Consider the following 17,486-nt stretch of genomic DNA (forward strand, 5'->3'; position numbering starts at 1 on the left):
ACAAAAGACCCCCTTATGCATCTAGTTTTGACATTTATACGCCAACAAAATGAAAAGAAGTTACTGCAAAATATGAAATAAAATTCATAAACTCACCTTTATCAATAAGGAAAGAACAATTAAATAATAAAGCGTACTGGATAGCATGGAAGGGCTAGACTAGGCACCAGGATCAACTGAAAAGGAAAGATTTCAAAAACTTATCAAATCAAGTACTCATGTTGGGATCTTATATTTTTCTGCAAGGAACTCCACCACTTAGTACCCTGGTATGAAAAAAAAAATAGCTGAATAGACTTATAAACTTAGTTGGCGATAGATTGAAAATTCATGGATAGCCACTAACTGTGAATTTTCAGGCCGGTTATGGGGCATTTAACTATCCAAGTGTCAATCCTGGCCAGTTAAATGCATTTGACTATGGGGGGGGGTAGATAGATTTGCATGCACTGCCTCCTTGGTATGTAAATGTATCTCATGCATTGTGGCTATGTTGACAACCCAACTAGCTGGATGGATGTGCCCTGAGGACTGGGTTAAGAAGCAATGATCTAGGCAAATCTTCATATTTGTGTCATAATACATAACATAGTAAATGACAGTAGATAAAGACCTGTACGGTCCATCCAGTCTGCCCAGCAAAATAAACTCATTTTACATGGTATGTGATACTTTATACCTGAGTTTGATTTGTCCTTGCCATTCTCAGGGCACAGACCATAAAAGTCTGCCTAGCACTGTTCTTGTATTAAAAGTTCTGAAGATTCTGGAATCCCAATTAGTAGCAACATCCCATGTAGAACCCAAAGAGTAACATAGTAAATGACGGCAGATAAAGCCCTGAACAGTCCATCCAGTCTGCCCAGCAAAATAAACTCATTTTATATGGTATGTGATACTTTATACCCGAGTTTGATTAGTCCTCGCCATTCTCAGGGCACAGACCATAGAAGTCTGCTCAGCACTGGTTTTGCTTCCCAATTACCAGCATCGCCACCCAATCTCTGCTAAGATTCCGTAGATCCATTCCTTCTAAACAGGATTCCTTTGTGTTTGTCCCACGCAAGTTTGAATCCCATTACTTTTCATCTCCTTCAATTACTTTTCAGGCCCCTAATCCCTCCCTGATTATTTGATAATTAAACTCAACAATCATGATTCCCCCCCTCCAAGAATGATCCTGTGAAAACGCATCAACTTTTAGATATGAAACTTTTTTCATTAGAAAGCCCATTTCCAAAAGCTAGATAAGAGGAAATCTGAAAAGTGGCTGCTTTCTTTGCAGGTTAACATACAGGCAACAATGTGCTGCCAGGATCTGGTATTTTGCCTTGCCTGCAGCTGTTCTTTGCCACCCTTGGGATGCTGTTTAGTCTGCTTTATGTTTAAGCAGGCCTCTCTGTTCTGTTCCCATAAACCAATGCTTCTCACCCCAGTCCTCCGAGTCCAGGCCCACCTAGTCCCATCAGGTTTTCAGAATGTCCACAATGAATATGCATGAGATAGATTTGCATGCACTGCCTCCATAGTATGCAAATCCATCTCCTGCATATTCACAAGGGATAACCTGAAAACCTGTTGGGACTAGGTGGGCCTCGAGGACTGGGGTGAGAAGCCCTGCCAGAAAGCTCCTACACCCTTTGTTTTCTCTGGTCCCATGAAACAAAATAAGGCTTATAATGGATACATAATTTATTGTGAACAGTTTACAGAAAATATTTCAATAAATAAATTACACATACAAATTCCAGTTGATTACATGTTCTGCAGTTACCACAGAAAACAGTCAGATATGGCCTACTGAAAGCAGCATTGTGTGGGATGAGGATGCACAGAGGGTTTTCACGCAGGGTCTGGGCCGAGCCCATTGTGAAAGAGACCCCAGCGCCATGGAGTGTCAGAGAAATTACACTGTTGGGAAGGTCAAGATGAATGAGCCTATCCAGGATAGGACTCGGGGGCCTTTGTAATGTCTCTCTTTGGGGGAGGGGGGTTCCCTCAAGTAGCAGGTTGGCTGCTCCTCTGGTGAGATCTCATATCCAGTTCCTTAACATGAAGACTGGCACAGTAGATTTTAACAGACTGGGGTCAGCAAACTATCAAAAGATGGACAGAGGAGCTGAAGAGAGGCCCTGCCCCCACCTCACCCAAAATGAGGAAATACCGTCCTGTACCAGGGCAGAGACCAAGGTCAGGCTGGGTTTATCTGTGGTAAAGATTTGAGATTCAGCCACAGTAACTTGAATCCAAAGGCCCTTCCCTCCTTATCTCAAGGTGGCAGGAGCGAGGCAGACATTGGGGGGGGGGGGGGGGGGGGGGGGGGGGCTGACCTTATGCAGGTATTATTTCAAAATGTTTCCAGGAAATCTCAGGTTCCATTCACTTTCCTCTTAACACTTTCTTCTCTGCCAACCTGAAAAGATTTACGCGAGGGGCAAGCAAAGAACACAGGGGCCTCACATTTTCTTTCACAGTGAACAAAGAATTGAGCCAACCAGTAAAAATCTAATAAATTATACCTGTAAACATGGCAGCTAGTCTTTTCTTTAAATTATAAACATTTCTTTTGTTGGTTTGATGTTTTGTTCAGCTGGTGTAGGTCTTGTGCATGAAACAACCTTGCTTCAGAATTCTCGGGGTCTTTGTAAGTGGGAGGAAGAAACATTTCAGACCATTTTAACTAGCTAAATCAGGCATCTGAAAACTATCTCCTACCTGTCCCATAGTTAAAATAGCTATGTTTTAAAAGTCTGGGGCTGAATAGTCACACAACACAATCCCCTTGTCAAGGAGATTTTATGTTAACCCCTCCCTCCCCCCCATGATGTACAGTCTTGATTTTGCACCTGCTATAAAGCAGATCCAAAGTTTGCAGCTATGGAAATCCATATGCTGCAGGCCAGTCCTGAATTTTTAAGGGGGAACTGTGGGGAGTCTCCCTTTGAAAGTTCGCTTGCAGACCTGGGGCTCAAAGTATCTTTAGGCCTGCAGGATTTTTATAATTTCTGAAGTAGAGGAGTGTGGTAGCCATGTAATTATAATTTCTGAGAAACAAATTTAGAGGGCCAACAAGAAAACTGTTGTATGCCATCAGCCCTTCCTTACCTAACAGATCAACAGGAGGAAACAGTACCTTTGGTTCGGTTACACACAGGCCACTTTGGACAGAGTCTGAAGGAAGTCCCAAGGAAGAGATGAAAATGTGATACCAAATTCTCAAAACCTCTGGTTCTGGGTCTCTCCCCCCCCCCCCCCCCCCCCCGCCTCCTCAAATCCTGCCCTTTCCAAAGATTTCTCACCCACACTGGATCTGTTGTTCCGATATGGAAGGAGGCAGTTTCTATATCTCAATGAGCTACGCTGATCACTTATTCATTTATTTAATACTAGTAAAAAAGGCCCATTTCTGACACAAATGAAACGGGCGCTAGCAAGGTTTTCCTTGGAGTGTGTATGTTTGAGAGAGAGAGAGAGAGAGTGTGTGTGTCAGAGAGAGAGTGTGAGAGAGACAGAGTGTCTGTCTGTGTGTGTGAGACTGTGTGTGTGTGACAGAGAGATGGAGTGTGTCAGAGAGAGTGTGTGTGAGAGACAGTGAATGAGTGAGTGTCATCCCCCCCCCTCGCAGGGCCCCCCTCCCCACCCCCACCTCTCTGGTCTCAGGACCCCCTCCCCACCTCCCTCTCCCCTGCCCCCCTCCAGCCATCCATGTCCAGCGACCCTCCCCTCCCCCCTCCAGCTACCCATGTCCAGCGACCCTCCCCTCCCCCCCTGGCGCATCAAACCCCTTCGCCACCCGCAGCTGCCAGTGGTAACGCTGTCCAGCCACTGCTGCTTTTCCTGTTGAGCAGCAGCAGCTGCTACAAAAAGAAAAAAAGCGATAAATGTTTTTAAACCCAGCCCAAATCATTCGCAAATGCCCGAGTCTTACAACGCAGTCTCTGCAGCCGCTCCTCTGGGGTCTTACTCCAGGGGCAGTGACGTGGAGGCAAGAGGAGGAGCGGCTGCAGAGACTGCGTTGTAAGACTCGGGCATGTGCCTGGGAATCAGCTGTGACTGATGTCAGCCTGGCTACGGAACCTAGCTCAGCAACTCCAGGAGCCACGAACACAGGCAGCTACTTTAGAACGTTGGTGGTGAGAATTATTATTTATAACCCACTGTGTTCTCGGCAGTTAGCAAAAACATTTACAATAAATACAGACAAAACATATAATAAAAACAACAATTAATTACTAGGAAAGATTGTTTAAAATGGAGAGTTTGCACCCTACAAGTCAGTAGTACCCGAACGTCATCAGGTAAAACATTCCACGAATAGGAAGAAACTGCTTTATGAAACTGCACCTTTCACACTACACATAGGACACAGCTCTGTGGGTGCTAAGCATCACCACTTCTGAGTAAACTCCTTCAGGTAATCTGTACTATGTTGGCAGTGGCACCCCCAATCAGGGCCGCTGAGAGGGGAGGCAAGATTCCCTGGGCCCGGTGCCAGCGATCAAAAGAAGGAAGGAGCAGCAGCAGCAGCATGATTGGCTACGACTGATCACACTAGGAAGTCAATAACCCCACTTTTAGTTATGTCCCACCCATAGTAAGACCCTCCAGGGCTGAGTGTGTGGCAGGTGGCATGAGATGCCCCAGTACTGAAATGCAAAGGGAAGGCAGGGAGAAAGATCTGGACCTCCCTGAGCTTTGAACAAGCTAAATGGGAAAAGTCTGAGAATGTCCAGGTAGTGCCCTACCTGTCCTGTCTCTTATTATTTTATTCTCTTTCTCTCTCTTTTTTTTTTTTGTGACATTTTAAGGTTGAGACATCCAGGGCTTTTTTTTGTCTGCTAAAATTGACCCATGATACCCAAGTTTTAATGACAGAGCTCAGGCTCCACACACCAATTCTGCCTTGTCATAGATTCTGTGACTGGTTGCAGGGGGCCTGGCTATTGTGGGATGGGTCCCTCAATGATGGCCCCACTCCGAAGGGTGGCCTAGCATTTGAGTACCGGCACCTTTTTTTGTTTGAAAAAACGCACTGGAGACATCATACCAGTGCTTTGACCTGGTTGGGGTGAAGGGGGGGGGGTGGCAGTGTTCAAAGCCATGTAGCATGCACAAAGACACACAGGCTTTTAACTGAATTGTGAGGAGGTTTCCAGGCATTCTCAGGCTGGGGGAGCAATACAGAACAGACATGGAACTTCTTACCCCTCCCACCCAACCCCCCACCAATAACCCACACAAATAAGAGGTACAGATGTCAAGGCTTGTAAAGAATGGCCCCAGACACTTTCTGTTTGACATTCCCACTTGTTTTGCAACTACACAGGTTGCTCTAAATGACATTGACATGTCACAAACTGACCATCAGCCAATCACATTGCAGTTTTCTAATCTCGCCACAGCAGTAGCCATGTAGCATGAGGTAGTCAGTGGGAGACTTTCTTGGAAGTGCTTCTGTTGTGCTCCTTGGTTGGAGATGGTGAGGTGGAAGGGCCGAGGCTGCTCTTCTTGTCACCTGGCCTGTCTTTCCTCCATGCCAGACTCTGCTCCCTGGCCTCAGCTCAGAAGACAGTCAGGGTCTCCGTCTGGAACATGCTTCCAAACATTGCCTGAGCAGAAGAGAGAATGGGACTGATTAATGCTAGACAGGGATACCTGAGCTTCCTAGACCAGAACCTGCTTGACGTAAGGATACCAGGCCCCCCCTCCCGTGGAACGCAGAGAGGAAATTCAGAGACAGGTAAAAGGAAAATCTGAGTTCCTCTACCCTTTCCAGATGCTCCTGCTTCAAGGTGGAGCCTGTGGCAGCTTTTTATTGAGTAGTGACTGGGAGAATGATTGGGACACAGCTACAAAGAACAAACTAAGGTCAGTCCTGTTTCTAACAGTGGCCAATCCAGGGCACAAATACCTGGCAAGATCCCAAAAAAGTTCAATACATTTTATGCTGCTTATCCTAGAAATAAGCAGTGGATTTTCCCCAAGAGTGCTGGGCAGACTTATACGGTCTGTGCCAGAGCCGGTGGTGGGAGGCAGGACTGGAGGTTCGGAGGCAGGGATAGTGCTGGGCAGACTTATACGGTCTGTGCCCTGAAGAGCACAGGTACAAATCAAAGTAGGGTATACACAAAAGTAGCACACATGAGTTGTCTTGTTGGGCAGACTGGATGGACCGTGCAGGTCTTTTTCTGCCGTCATCTACTATGTTACTATGTTACTATGTGTGATGGTTTGGGGAGGGGGGGGGGCAGACAGAGGGCAGTGCGCTTTCATATAGTCCAATGCCAGGGTCTCCTGCTAGGAGCTGAATGGGGTGGGGAGTGCCCAGTCACATTCAACAGACAAGTACAGGGACAAAACAGAAAACAATGCCTGAAGTGTCAGTTCACAAGGATTTTCTGCTGTCTGTCCAGGGCTGGCCAAATCATTAGACAGAACTGGGCAGTCGCCTAGGGCAGCAGCTTCTGGAGGGGGGGTGGGGGGGAGGTACCAAAGAGGAGCTGCAGTCAAAGCAAACCAATAGATCCTGCCAACTACACCGTCAATGAAGTAACTGGGGAGCCTGAACAGTATTCATGATGGTTGGGAGGCCCAAGGAGCCTGAAAGTTAATTGGGGAGGCACAAAGCTGACAATTTGCCTAGGGCTTTTCTGCTGACCCTGTGTGACAGCCAGGGAAGGGCTGCCGGGGGGGGGGGGGGGGGGGTCACTGGTTTGCTCTTCCCTTATGAATGGTTTCAATTTGTTTACTCAGTTACTGTGGAGGTCACTGAGCTTCACATGCCTTTGGGCCCAGGACTGTTCTTGACATTTTCAGGTCTCACCAGGAGCATAGCTAGGTGGGGCCACAGGGGCATAAGCCCCCACAGATTTAGCCCTGGCCCCCCTGCTTTCACCCCCCTGCTGCCGCCCCTCTTCCGCCACATTCGACCCCCCCCTCCCACCACCGCCAACCCTCCCCCGCAGTCAGGTACCTTTGCTGGTGGGGGTCCCCAACCCATGCCAGACGAAGTCCTCTTCAGCGCCGGTCTTTGGCGCGTTGCTCATCTGGATTCTGTTTCTGTGAGTCCTGCATGCAGGACGTCAGGACTCACAGAAACAGAATCCAGATCAGTGAATGTGCCGGACTCGGAGACCGGCGCTGAAGGGGACCGGCTGGTGGGGGTTGGGGACCCCGCCAGCAAAGGTACCTGCCGGTGGCGGGGGAGGGTTGGCGGCAGCGGGAGGGAGGGGGGTCGAAAGGGACGGGGGAGGGGCAGCACCGGGGGAGGGCTAAAATGTGCCCCCTCATGTCGGGCTCTGGACCCCCCTCCCGCCGAAGTCTGGCTACGTCCCTGGTTCTCACCTCTTCCAAGTTCTGGTAGTCGTCACTGTCTCCTTCCAGGGACTCCATATCCACGAGGTCCTACGTCAAAGAACAGGAGCTTATCAGCGGCATGGATTAACGCAACTGACGCAGTTACCAAACTCAGCTGACATACGAGTATGGGGCAGCTGATACAAGACCATGGCCTATACTTCTGGAATACTGTGTACAAACCCAGCTTATAATACAAGTGAAACGATCTGGGTGGTATCTCAGCATTACCCAGTGGGCTCCTATCCATCATTCACATCTCTGCATTTTCAATTAAAGTACTGCAAAAATTCAAAGGAAGCTTAAAGAGTTTGCTGGAAGCCAGAGAAACGTCTGTCCATGGAAAAGCCTCTCTCAGGCCTCTTGTGGCACTCAACTGCTTAGCGCTCGCTCATCAGGAAACATTCCTGTTCTCAGAGCAGGGAATGAGGGGAGGCGCGAGGTGCAGGGACAGAGGGACAGGACAGTGTGCAGGCGTGGCACGTGGGATTGTAGGGTGGTCATGCAAAGTGGCTGGGGCCCTGGGACTTAGCCATACCTTCTCTGCACTGGGCCAGATCATGGCTTCTTTTTCATGTGCCAGTGCGTATAACACAGCATCGTGGACGGTGAGGAAGAGGTGACTTCTGTCCAGTCCTCCATCTGCAAAGACTCCCCCAGCTTCAATATCACAGTAAACTTGAGCTGCATGGGATGGAAGAAATACAGACTGAGAAACGTACAACCAATCCCAGTACATCCCACATCCTGCAAATGCAAACTTTATAAACCAATAGCATCAGCCAAGCAGCCATGAATTGGGATTCTGTGAGCTCTGCAGTATGGGTCACTGGTTTGGGCCTTTTGCCAGGGCCCCGGAATGTGTGACTGCATCAGCCCAGAGTCAGGAAATCCAGGCACAGGGTGTTGGAAAGATGCACCGCTGAATTATGCATTCAGCTTGTACAATCCAATTAACACCCCCTTCTGAGTCCTGGGTTGAAGACGGCCCTTAACATCTGTACTGCTCAAATGCCCTACCTTGTACATTAGCAAGGAAGAAATTAACCCCGATCTTCTGATAACTGGAGCTCAGCTAGTGAAAGAGAAAGAGGAAGCATTACTGCCAAGGCTGGGGGCTGAGCCACCCACAATGGGCTTTGGCTTTGTAGACTCCACATGTGTACAGACAGCTGCCTACCTTGCCCAGGGATTTGATACCCATCAGATCCATGAAACATACACCGCTCATGTCCAGGATAACAGTGTGAAAACCAACGTGAGGCGGAGCGGTGAGGATGGGGTCCACTGGCTCCGTAGGGACAAGGCTGGGTGCGCTGTCCTGCCCGAGGGCTCCAGCAGGCAGGCTCAACGTGATGTAGGACACGCTGCTGCTAGTAGGGTCAGTGCTATTGTTGTTGGAGTCTGTTGGGGCTGCGCTTTCAAAATCTTGCTGGAGTTCCTGTAAGGACACAGTCTGCCAAGCAAACCAAAAAAGGGTCACCATCAGTTGTGTCAGGTGCCCCTCACTCCTGGTCTACCACACTCCCCCTGCTATTCCAGTACTGAACTCTGACCTCCCCTCCCCCCATACACACAGAATGAAAACTAGATTCTCGTCACCTTGTTTTTCAGGAAGAGGGATCCCCGTTGCTTCTGCTTGGACGTTTTCTTCTCCTGTTTCTTCAGGTACTTCCTCTTGGCTAGATAGATTTTGCCTGGATCCACTCCTGTCTGGAAAGAGATAGGAGTTGAGCTCAATGTATCATCCAAAATCTGACACTTTTGGACTCAATTTCAATAGAAATCAAACAAAATAAAACATGACGAAGAAGGGAGACCTTCGAAAGCTAATCAAGAAATGTATTAAGTTATGTCCAATAAAAAAGGTTTCATCTTATTTTCTTTTCCATGTTTTATTTTGTTTGATTTCTATAGATTCTACATGGAATGTTGCTATTCCACTAGCAACATTCCATGTAGAAGTCGGCCCTTGCGGATCACCAATGTGGCCGCGCAGGCTTCTGCTTCTGTGAGTCTGATGTCCTGCACATACGTGCAGGACGTCAGACTCACAGAAACAGAAGCCTGCGCAGCCTTCTACATGGAATGTTGCTAGTGGAATAGCAACATTCCATGTAGAATCTCCAATAGTAGCAACAGAATCTCAATAGTAGCAACATTCCATGTAGAATCTCCAATAGTAGCAACATTCCATGTAGAATCTCCAGTAGTAGCAACATTCCATGTAGAATCTCCAATAGTAGCAACATTCCATGTAGAATCTCCAATGGTATCTATTTTACTGTCATAGTAATGCTTGAATGTTTTCACTTATATACACTGTCAGCTAGCACATTTGCTTATTTCCGATCTGACGAAGAAGGGCAACCTTCGAAAGCTAATCAAGAAATGTATTAAGTTATGTCCAATAAAAAGGTTTCATCTTATTTTCTTTTCCATGTTTTATTTTGTTTGATTTCTATAGATTCTACATGGAATGTTGCTATTCCACTAGCAACATTCCATGTAGAAGTCGGCCCTTGCGGATCACCAATGTGGCCGCGCAGGCTTCTGCTTCTGTGAGTCTGATGTCCTGCACATACGTGCAGGACGTCAGACTCACAGAAACAGAAGCCTGCGCAGCCTTCTACATGGAATGTTGCTAGTGGAATAGCAACATTCCATGTAGAATCTCCAATAGTAGCAACAGAATCTCAATAGTAGCAACATTCCATGTAGAATCTCCAATAGTAGCAACATTCCATGTAGAATCTCCAGTAGTAGCAACATTCCATGTAGAATCTCCAATAGTAGCAACATTCCATGTAGAATCTCCAATGGTATCTATTTTACTGTCATAGTAATGCTTGAATGTTTTCACTTATATACACTGTCAGCTAGCACATTTGCTTATTTCCGATCTGAGGAAGAAGGGCAACCTTCGAAAGCTAATCAAGAAATGTATTAAGTTATGTCCAATAAAAAAGGTATCATCTTATTTTCTTTTCCATGTTTTATTTTGTTTGATTTCTATAGATTCTACATGGAATGTTGCTATTCCACTAGCAACATTCCATGTAGAAGTCGGCCCTTGCGGATCACCAATGTGGCCGCGCAGGCTTCTGCTTCTGTGAGTCTGATGTCCTGCACATACGTGCAGGACGTCAGACTCACAGAAACAGAAGCCTGCGCAGCCTTCTACATGGAATGTTGCTAGTGGAATAGCAACATTCCATGTAGAATCTCCAATAGTAGCAACAGAATCTCAATAGTAGCAACATTCCATGTAGAATCTCCAATAGTAGCAACATTCCATGTAGAATCTCCAGTAGTAGCAACATTCCATGTAGAATCTCCAATAGTAGCAACATTCCATGTAGAATCTCCAATGGTATCTATTTTACTGTCATAGTAATGCTTGAATGTTTTCACTTATATACACTGTCAGCTAGCACATTTGCTTATTTCCGATCTGAGGAAGAAGGGCAACCTTCGAAAGCTAATCAAGAAATGTATTAAGTTATGTCCAATAAAAAAGGTATCATCTTATTTTCTTTTCCATGTTTTATTTTGTTTGATTTCTATAGATTCTACATGGAATGTTGCTATTCCACTAGCAACATTCCATGTAGAAGTCGGCCCTTGCGGATCACCAATGTGGCCGCGCAGGCTTCTGCTTCTGTGAGTCTGATGTCCTGCACATACGTGCAGGACGTCAGACTCACAGAAACAGAAGCCTGCGCAGCCTTCTACATGGAATGTTGCTATTCCACTAGCAACATTCCATGTAGAATCTCCAATAGTAGCAACAGAATCTCAATAGTAGCAACATTCCATGTAGAATCTCCAATAGTAGCAACATTCCATGTAGAATCTCCAGTAGTAGCAACATTCCATGTAGAATCTCCAATAGTAGCAACATTCCATGTAGAATCTCCAATGGTATCTATTTTACTGTCATAGTAATGCTTGAATGTTTTCACTTATATACACTGTCAGCTAGCACATTTGCTTATTTCCGATCTGAGGAAGAAGGGCAACCTTCGAAAGCTAATCAAGAAATGTATTAAGTTATGTCCAATAAAAAAGGTATCATCTTATTTTCTTTTCCATGTTTTATTTTGTTTGATTTCTATAGATTCTACATGGAATGTTGCTATTCCACTAGCAACATTCCACGTAGAAGTCAGCCCTTGCAGATCACCAATGTGGCCGCGCAGGCTTCTGCTTCTGTGAGTCTGACGTCCTGCACATACGTGCAGGACGTCAGACTCACAGAAACAGAAGCCTGCGCAGCCTTCTACATGGAATGTTGCTAGTGGAATAGCAACATTCCATGTAGAATCTCCAATAGTAGCAACATTCCATGTAGAATCTCCAATAGTATCTATTTTACTGTCATAGTAATGCTTGAATGTTTTCACTTATATACACTGTCAGCTAGCACATTTGCTTATTTCCGATCTGACGAAGAAGGGCAACCTTCGAAAGCTAATCAAGAAATGTATTAAGTTATGTCCAATAAAAAAGGTTTCATCTTATTTTCTTTTCCATGTTTTATTTTGTTTGATTTCTATAGATTCTACATGGAATGTTGCTATTCCACTAGCAACATTCCATGTAGAAGTCGGCCCTTGCGGATCACCAATGTGGCCGCGCAGGCTTCTGCTTCTGTGAGTCTGATGTCCTGCACATACGTGCAGGACGTCAGACTCACAGAAACAGAAGCCTGCGCAGCCTTCTACATGGAATGTTGCTAGTGGAATAGCAACATTCCATGTAGAATCTCCAATAGTAGCAACAGAATCTCAATAGTAGCAACATTCCATGTAGAATCTCCAATAGTAGCAACATTCCATGTAGAATCTCCAGTAGTAGCAACATTCCATGTAGAATCTCCAATAGTAGCAACATTCCATGTAGAATCTCCAATGGTATCTATTTTACTGTCATAGTAATGCTTGAATGTTTTCACTTATATACACTGTCAGCTAGCACATTTGCTTATTTCCGATCTGAGGAAGAAGGGCAACCTTCGAAAGCTAATCAAGAAATGTATTAAGTTATGTCCAATAAAAAGGTATCATCTTATTTTCTTTTCCATGTTTTATTTTGTTTGATTTCTATAGATTCTACATGGAATGTTGCTATTCCACTAGCAACATTCCATGTAGAAGTCGGCCCTTGCGGATCACCAATGTGGCCGCGCAGGCTTCTGCTTCTGTGAGTCTGACGTCCTGCACATACGTGCAGGACGTCAGACTCACAGAAACAGAAGCCTGCGCAGCCTTCTACATGGAATGTTGCTAGTGGAATAGCAACATTCCATGTAGAATCTCCAATAGTAGCAACAGAATCTCAATAGTAGCAACATTCCATGTAGAATCTCCAATAGTAGCAACATTCCATGTAGAATCTCCAGTAGTAGCAACATTCCATGTAGAATCTCCAATAGTAGCAACATTCCATGTAGAATCTCCAATGGTATCTATTTTACTGTCATAGTAATGCTTGAATGTTTTCACTTATATACACTGTCAGCTAGCACATTTGCTTATTTCCGATCTGAGGAAGAAGGGCAACCTTCGAAAGCTAATCAAGAAATGTATTAAGTTATGTCCAATAAAAAAGGTATCATCTTATTTTCTTTTCCATGTTTTATTTTGTTTGATTTCTATAGATTCTACATGGAATGTTGCTATTCCACTAGCAACATTCCATGTAGAAGTCGGCCCTTGCGGATCACCAATGTCGCCGCGCAGGCTTCTGCTTCTGTGAGTCTGATGTCCTGCACATACGTGCAGGACGTCAGACTCACAGAAACAGAAGCCTGCGCAGCCTTCTACATGGAATGTTGCTAGTGGAATAGCAACATTCCATGTAGAATCTCCAATAGTAGCAACAGAATCTCAATAGTAGCAACATTCCATGTAGAATCTCCAATAGTAGCAACATTCCATGTAGAATCTCCAGTAGTAGCAACATTCCATGTAGAATCTCCAATAGTAGCAACATTCCATGTAGAATCTCCAATGGTATCTATTTTACTGTCATAGTAATGCTTGAATGTTTTCACTTATATACACTGTCAGCTAGCACATTTGCTTATTTCCGATCTGAGGAAGAAGGGCAACCTTCGAAAGCTAATCAAGAAATGTATAAAGTTATGTCCAATAAAAAAGGTATCATCTTATTTTCTTTTCCATGTTTTATTTTGTTTGATTTCTATAGATTCTACATGGAATGTTGCTATTCCACTAGCAACATTCCACGTAGAAGTCAGCCCTTGCAGATCACCAATGTGGCCGCGCAGGCTTCTGCTTCTGTGAGTCTGACGTCCTGCACGTACGTGCAGGACGTCAGACTCACAGAAACAGAAGCCTGCACAGCCTTCTACATGGAATGTTGCTAGTGGAATAGCAACATTCCATGTAGAATCTCCAATAGTAGCAACATTCCATGTAGAATCTCCAATGGTATCTATTTTACTGTCATAGTAATGCTTGAATGTTTTCACTTATATACACTGTCAGCTAGCACATTTGCTTATTTCCGATCTGAGGAAGAAGGGCAACCTTCGAAAGCTAATCAAGAAATGTATAAAGTTATGTCCAATAAAAAAGGTATCATCTTATTTTCTTTTCCATGTTTTATTTTGTTTGATTTCTATAGATTCTACATGGAATGTTGCTATTCCACTAGCAACATTCCACGTAGAAGTCAGCCCTTGCAGATCACCAATGTGGCCGCGCAGGCTTCTGCTTCTGTGAGTCTGACGTCCTGCACGTATGTGCAGGACGTCAGACTCACAGAAACAGAAGCCTGCGCAGCCTTCTACATGGAATGTTGCTAGTGGAATAGCAACATTCCATGTAGAATCTCCAATAGTAGCAACATTCCATGTAGAATCTCCAATGGTATCTATTTTACTGTCATAGTAATGCTTGAATGTTTTCACTTATATACACTGTCAGCTAGCACATTTGCTTATTTCCGATCTGAGGAAGAAGGGCAACCTTCGAAAGCTAATCAAGAAATGTATAAAGTTATGTCCAATAAAAAGGTATCATCTTATTTTCTTTTCCATGTTTTATTTTGTTTGATTTCTATAGATTCTACATGGAATGTTGCTATTCCACTAGCAACATTCCACGTAGAAGTCAGCCCTTGCAGATCACCAATGTGGCCGCGCAGGCTTCTGCTTCTGTGAGTCTGACGTCCTGCACGTACGTGCAGGACGTCAGACTCACAGAAACAGAAGCCTGCGCAGCCTTCTACATGGAATGTTGCTAGTGGAATAGCAACATTCCATGTAGAATCTCCAATAGTAGCAACATTCCATGTAGAATCTCCAATGGTATCTATTTTACTGTCATAGTAATGCTTGAATGTTTTCACTTATATACACTGTCAGCTAGCACATTTGCTTATTTCCGATCTGAGGAAGAAGGGCAACCTTCGAAAGCTAATCAAGAAATGTATAAAGTTATGTCCAATAAAAAAGGTATCATCTTATTTTCTTTTCCATGTTTTATTTTGTTTGATTTCTATAGATTCTACATGGAATGTTGCTATTCCACTAGCAACATTCCACGTAGAAGTCAGCCCTTGCAGATCACCAATGTGGCCGCGCAGGCTTCTGCTTCTGTGAGTCTGACGTCCTGCACGTACGTGCAGGACGTCAGACTCAAAGAAACAGAAGCCTGCGCAGCCTTCTACGTGGAATGTTGCTAGTGGAATAGCAACATTCCATGTAGAATCTCCAATAGTAGCAACATTCCATGTAGAATCTCCAATGGTATCTATTTTACTGTCATAGTAATGCTTGAATGTTTTCACTTATATACACTGTCAGCACATTTGCTTATTTCCGATCTGAGGAAGAAGGGCAACCTTCGAAAGCTAATCAAGAAATGTATTAAGTTATGTCCAATAAAAAAGGTATCATCTTATTTTCTTTTCCATGTTTTATTTTGTTTGATTTCTATAGATTCTACATGGAATGTTGCTATTCCACTAGCAACATTCCACGTAGAAGTCAGCCCTTGCAGATCACCAATGTGGCCGCGCAGGCTTCTGCTTCTGTGAGTCTGACGTCCTGCACGTACGTGCAGGACGTCAGACTCACAGAAACAGAAGCCTGCGCAGCCTTCTACATGGAATGTTGCTAGTGGAATAGCAACATTCCATGTAGAATCTCCAATAGTAGCAACATTCCATGTAGAATCTCCAATAGTATCTATTTTACTGTCATAGTAATGCTTGAATGTTTTCACTTATATACACTGTCAGCTAGCACATTTGCTTATTTCCGATCTGAGGAAGAAGGGCAACCTTCGAAAGCTAATCAAGAAATGTATTAAGTTATGTCCAATAAAAAAGGTATCATCTTATTTTCTTTTCCATGTTTTATTTTGTTTGATTTCTATTGATAACCTTAAGAGTGGACTAACACGGCTACCACACTCCTGGACTCATTTTCGAAAGAGAAGGACGTCCATCTTTCGACATAAATCGGAAGATGGATGTCCTTGTCCCAGGGACGACCAAATCGGTATAATTGAAGCTCGATTTAGGACGTTTTCAACTGCACTCCGTCGCAAGGACGGCCAAAGTTCAAGGGGGCGTGTCGGAGGCGTAGCGAAGGCGGGACTTGGGCATGGCTAACGCTTGGACATCCTTGACCCATAATCGAAAAAAACAAGGACGTCCCTGACAAGCACTTGGACGTTTTCACCCAGACCTGTTTTTCTTACGACTAAGGCACAAAAAGGTGCCTGAAATGACCAGATGACCATTGGAGGGAATCGGGGATTACCTCCCCTTACTCCCCCAGTGGTCCCCAACCCTCTCCCACCCTCAAAAAACATCTTTCAAAATATTTTGTGCCAGCCTCTATGCCAGCCTCAGATGTCATACTCAGGTCCATGCAGTATGCAGGTCTAGCAGTATGCAGGTCCCTGGAGCAGTTTTAGTGGGTGAGTGCACCAGACAGGCGGACCCAGCCCCATACCCCCCTACCTGTTACGTTTGTGGAAGAAACAGCGAGCCCTCCAAAACCCACCACAAACCCACTGTACCCACATCTGGGTGCCCCCCTTCACCCGTAAGGGCTATGGTAGTGGTGTACAGTTGGGGGTAGTGGGTTTTGGGGGGGCTCAGCACACAAGGTAAGGGAGCTATGTTCCTGGGAGCAATTTATGAAGTCCACTGCAGTGCCCCCTAGGGTGCCCAGTTCGTGTCCTGGCATGTCAGGGGGACCAGTGCACTATAAATGCTGGCTCCTCCCACAACCAAATGGCTTGCATTTGGTCGTTTCTGAGATGGATGTCTTTGGTTTCGAAAATCGCCGAAAATCAGAAATATCCATGTCTAGGGACGTCCAAATCTAGGGACGGCGAAATTTAAGGATTTGGACGTCCCTGATGGTTTTTTCGAAATGAAAGGTGGACATCCGTCTTGTTTCGAAATATGGGTTTCCTCGCCCCTGGTTTTGGACGTTTCACAAGGACGTCCAAATCTCAACTTGGACGTCCCTTTCTAAAATGCCCCTCCACATATAACAAAATTATGTTTCTGTTTATTCACTTACAGCCTGTCTTAATCAAGGTGGGTAACAAAGTTACACACATAATCATACAACAACCATAACAATACAGAAAAATCAGAATCTACATTATGATTTATCAAGACAACATTAGCTCTCAGAACATCTGCATTACATTGAGCTCATCAGTACATAAGTGTTGTCATACTGGGACAGACCGAAGGTCCATGAAGTCCAGCATCCTGTTTCTAACAGTGGCCAATCCAGGTCACAAATACCTGGCAAGATCCTCATAGGGAAGTCGTCCCATCCCCTTTATCATTTTCATCACCCTTCTCTGTACCTTTTCTAATTCCACTATCTTGTTTGCGATGTGGCAACCAGAATTGGTCCACCTTCTGCTATGAGAGTCCAGTCCTAGAAATATTCTCCTTCTTCTGTCCCCTTCCAAGTGAACCAGGTCTGGCTCCTGGTTCCCAACAACACTGCACAATCATTTCACATTTGGAACCAACAAACCTTCCCCCCTTCCTCCCACAGGTTTGATATTAGTGGTAGAGAAAATCATGCAATCTGATTGGTGGTGGGTGATCAGCTGACT

General features: G+C 45.0%; 1 protein-coding gene across 1 annotated transcript in view; it reads right to left on the reverse strand.

Moving 5' to 3' along the window:
* Positions 1 to 4,966: 4,966 nt before the first annotated feature.
* SLC26A9 (solute carrier family 26 member 9) overlaps positions 4,967 to 17,486 on the reverse strand; it is a 66,741-nt gene continuing 54,221 nt past the window's right edge. Inside the window, exons 16-21 of the mRNA XM_030221673.1 lie at positions 8,959 to 9,069; positions 8,537 to 8,812; positions 8,377 to 8,431; positions 7,895 to 8,040; positions 7,345 to 7,404; positions 4,967 to 5,609 (exon numbers count right to left, since the gene is read on the reverse strand). Coding sequence (XP_030077533.1) covers positions 5,562 to 5,609; positions 7,345 to 7,404; positions 7,895 to 8,040; positions 8,377 to 8,431; positions 8,537 to 8,812; positions 8,959 to 9,069 — 696 coding nt within the window. The 3' untranslated portion in view covers positions 4,967 to 5,561. The remainder of the gene's footprint in view (positions 5,610 to 7,344; positions 7,405 to 7,894; positions 8,041 to 8,376; positions 8,432 to 8,536; positions 8,813 to 8,958; positions 9,070 to 17,486) is intronic.

This window comes from Microcaecilia unicolor, chromosome 12, assembly GCF_901765095.1.
Source record: "Microcaecilia unicolor chromosome 12, aMicUni1.1, whole genome shotgun sequence".
In the NCBI taxonomy this organism is placed as follows: domain Eukaryota; kingdom Metazoa; phylum Chordata; class Amphibia; order Gymnophiona; family Siphonopidae; genus Microcaecilia; species Microcaecilia unicolor.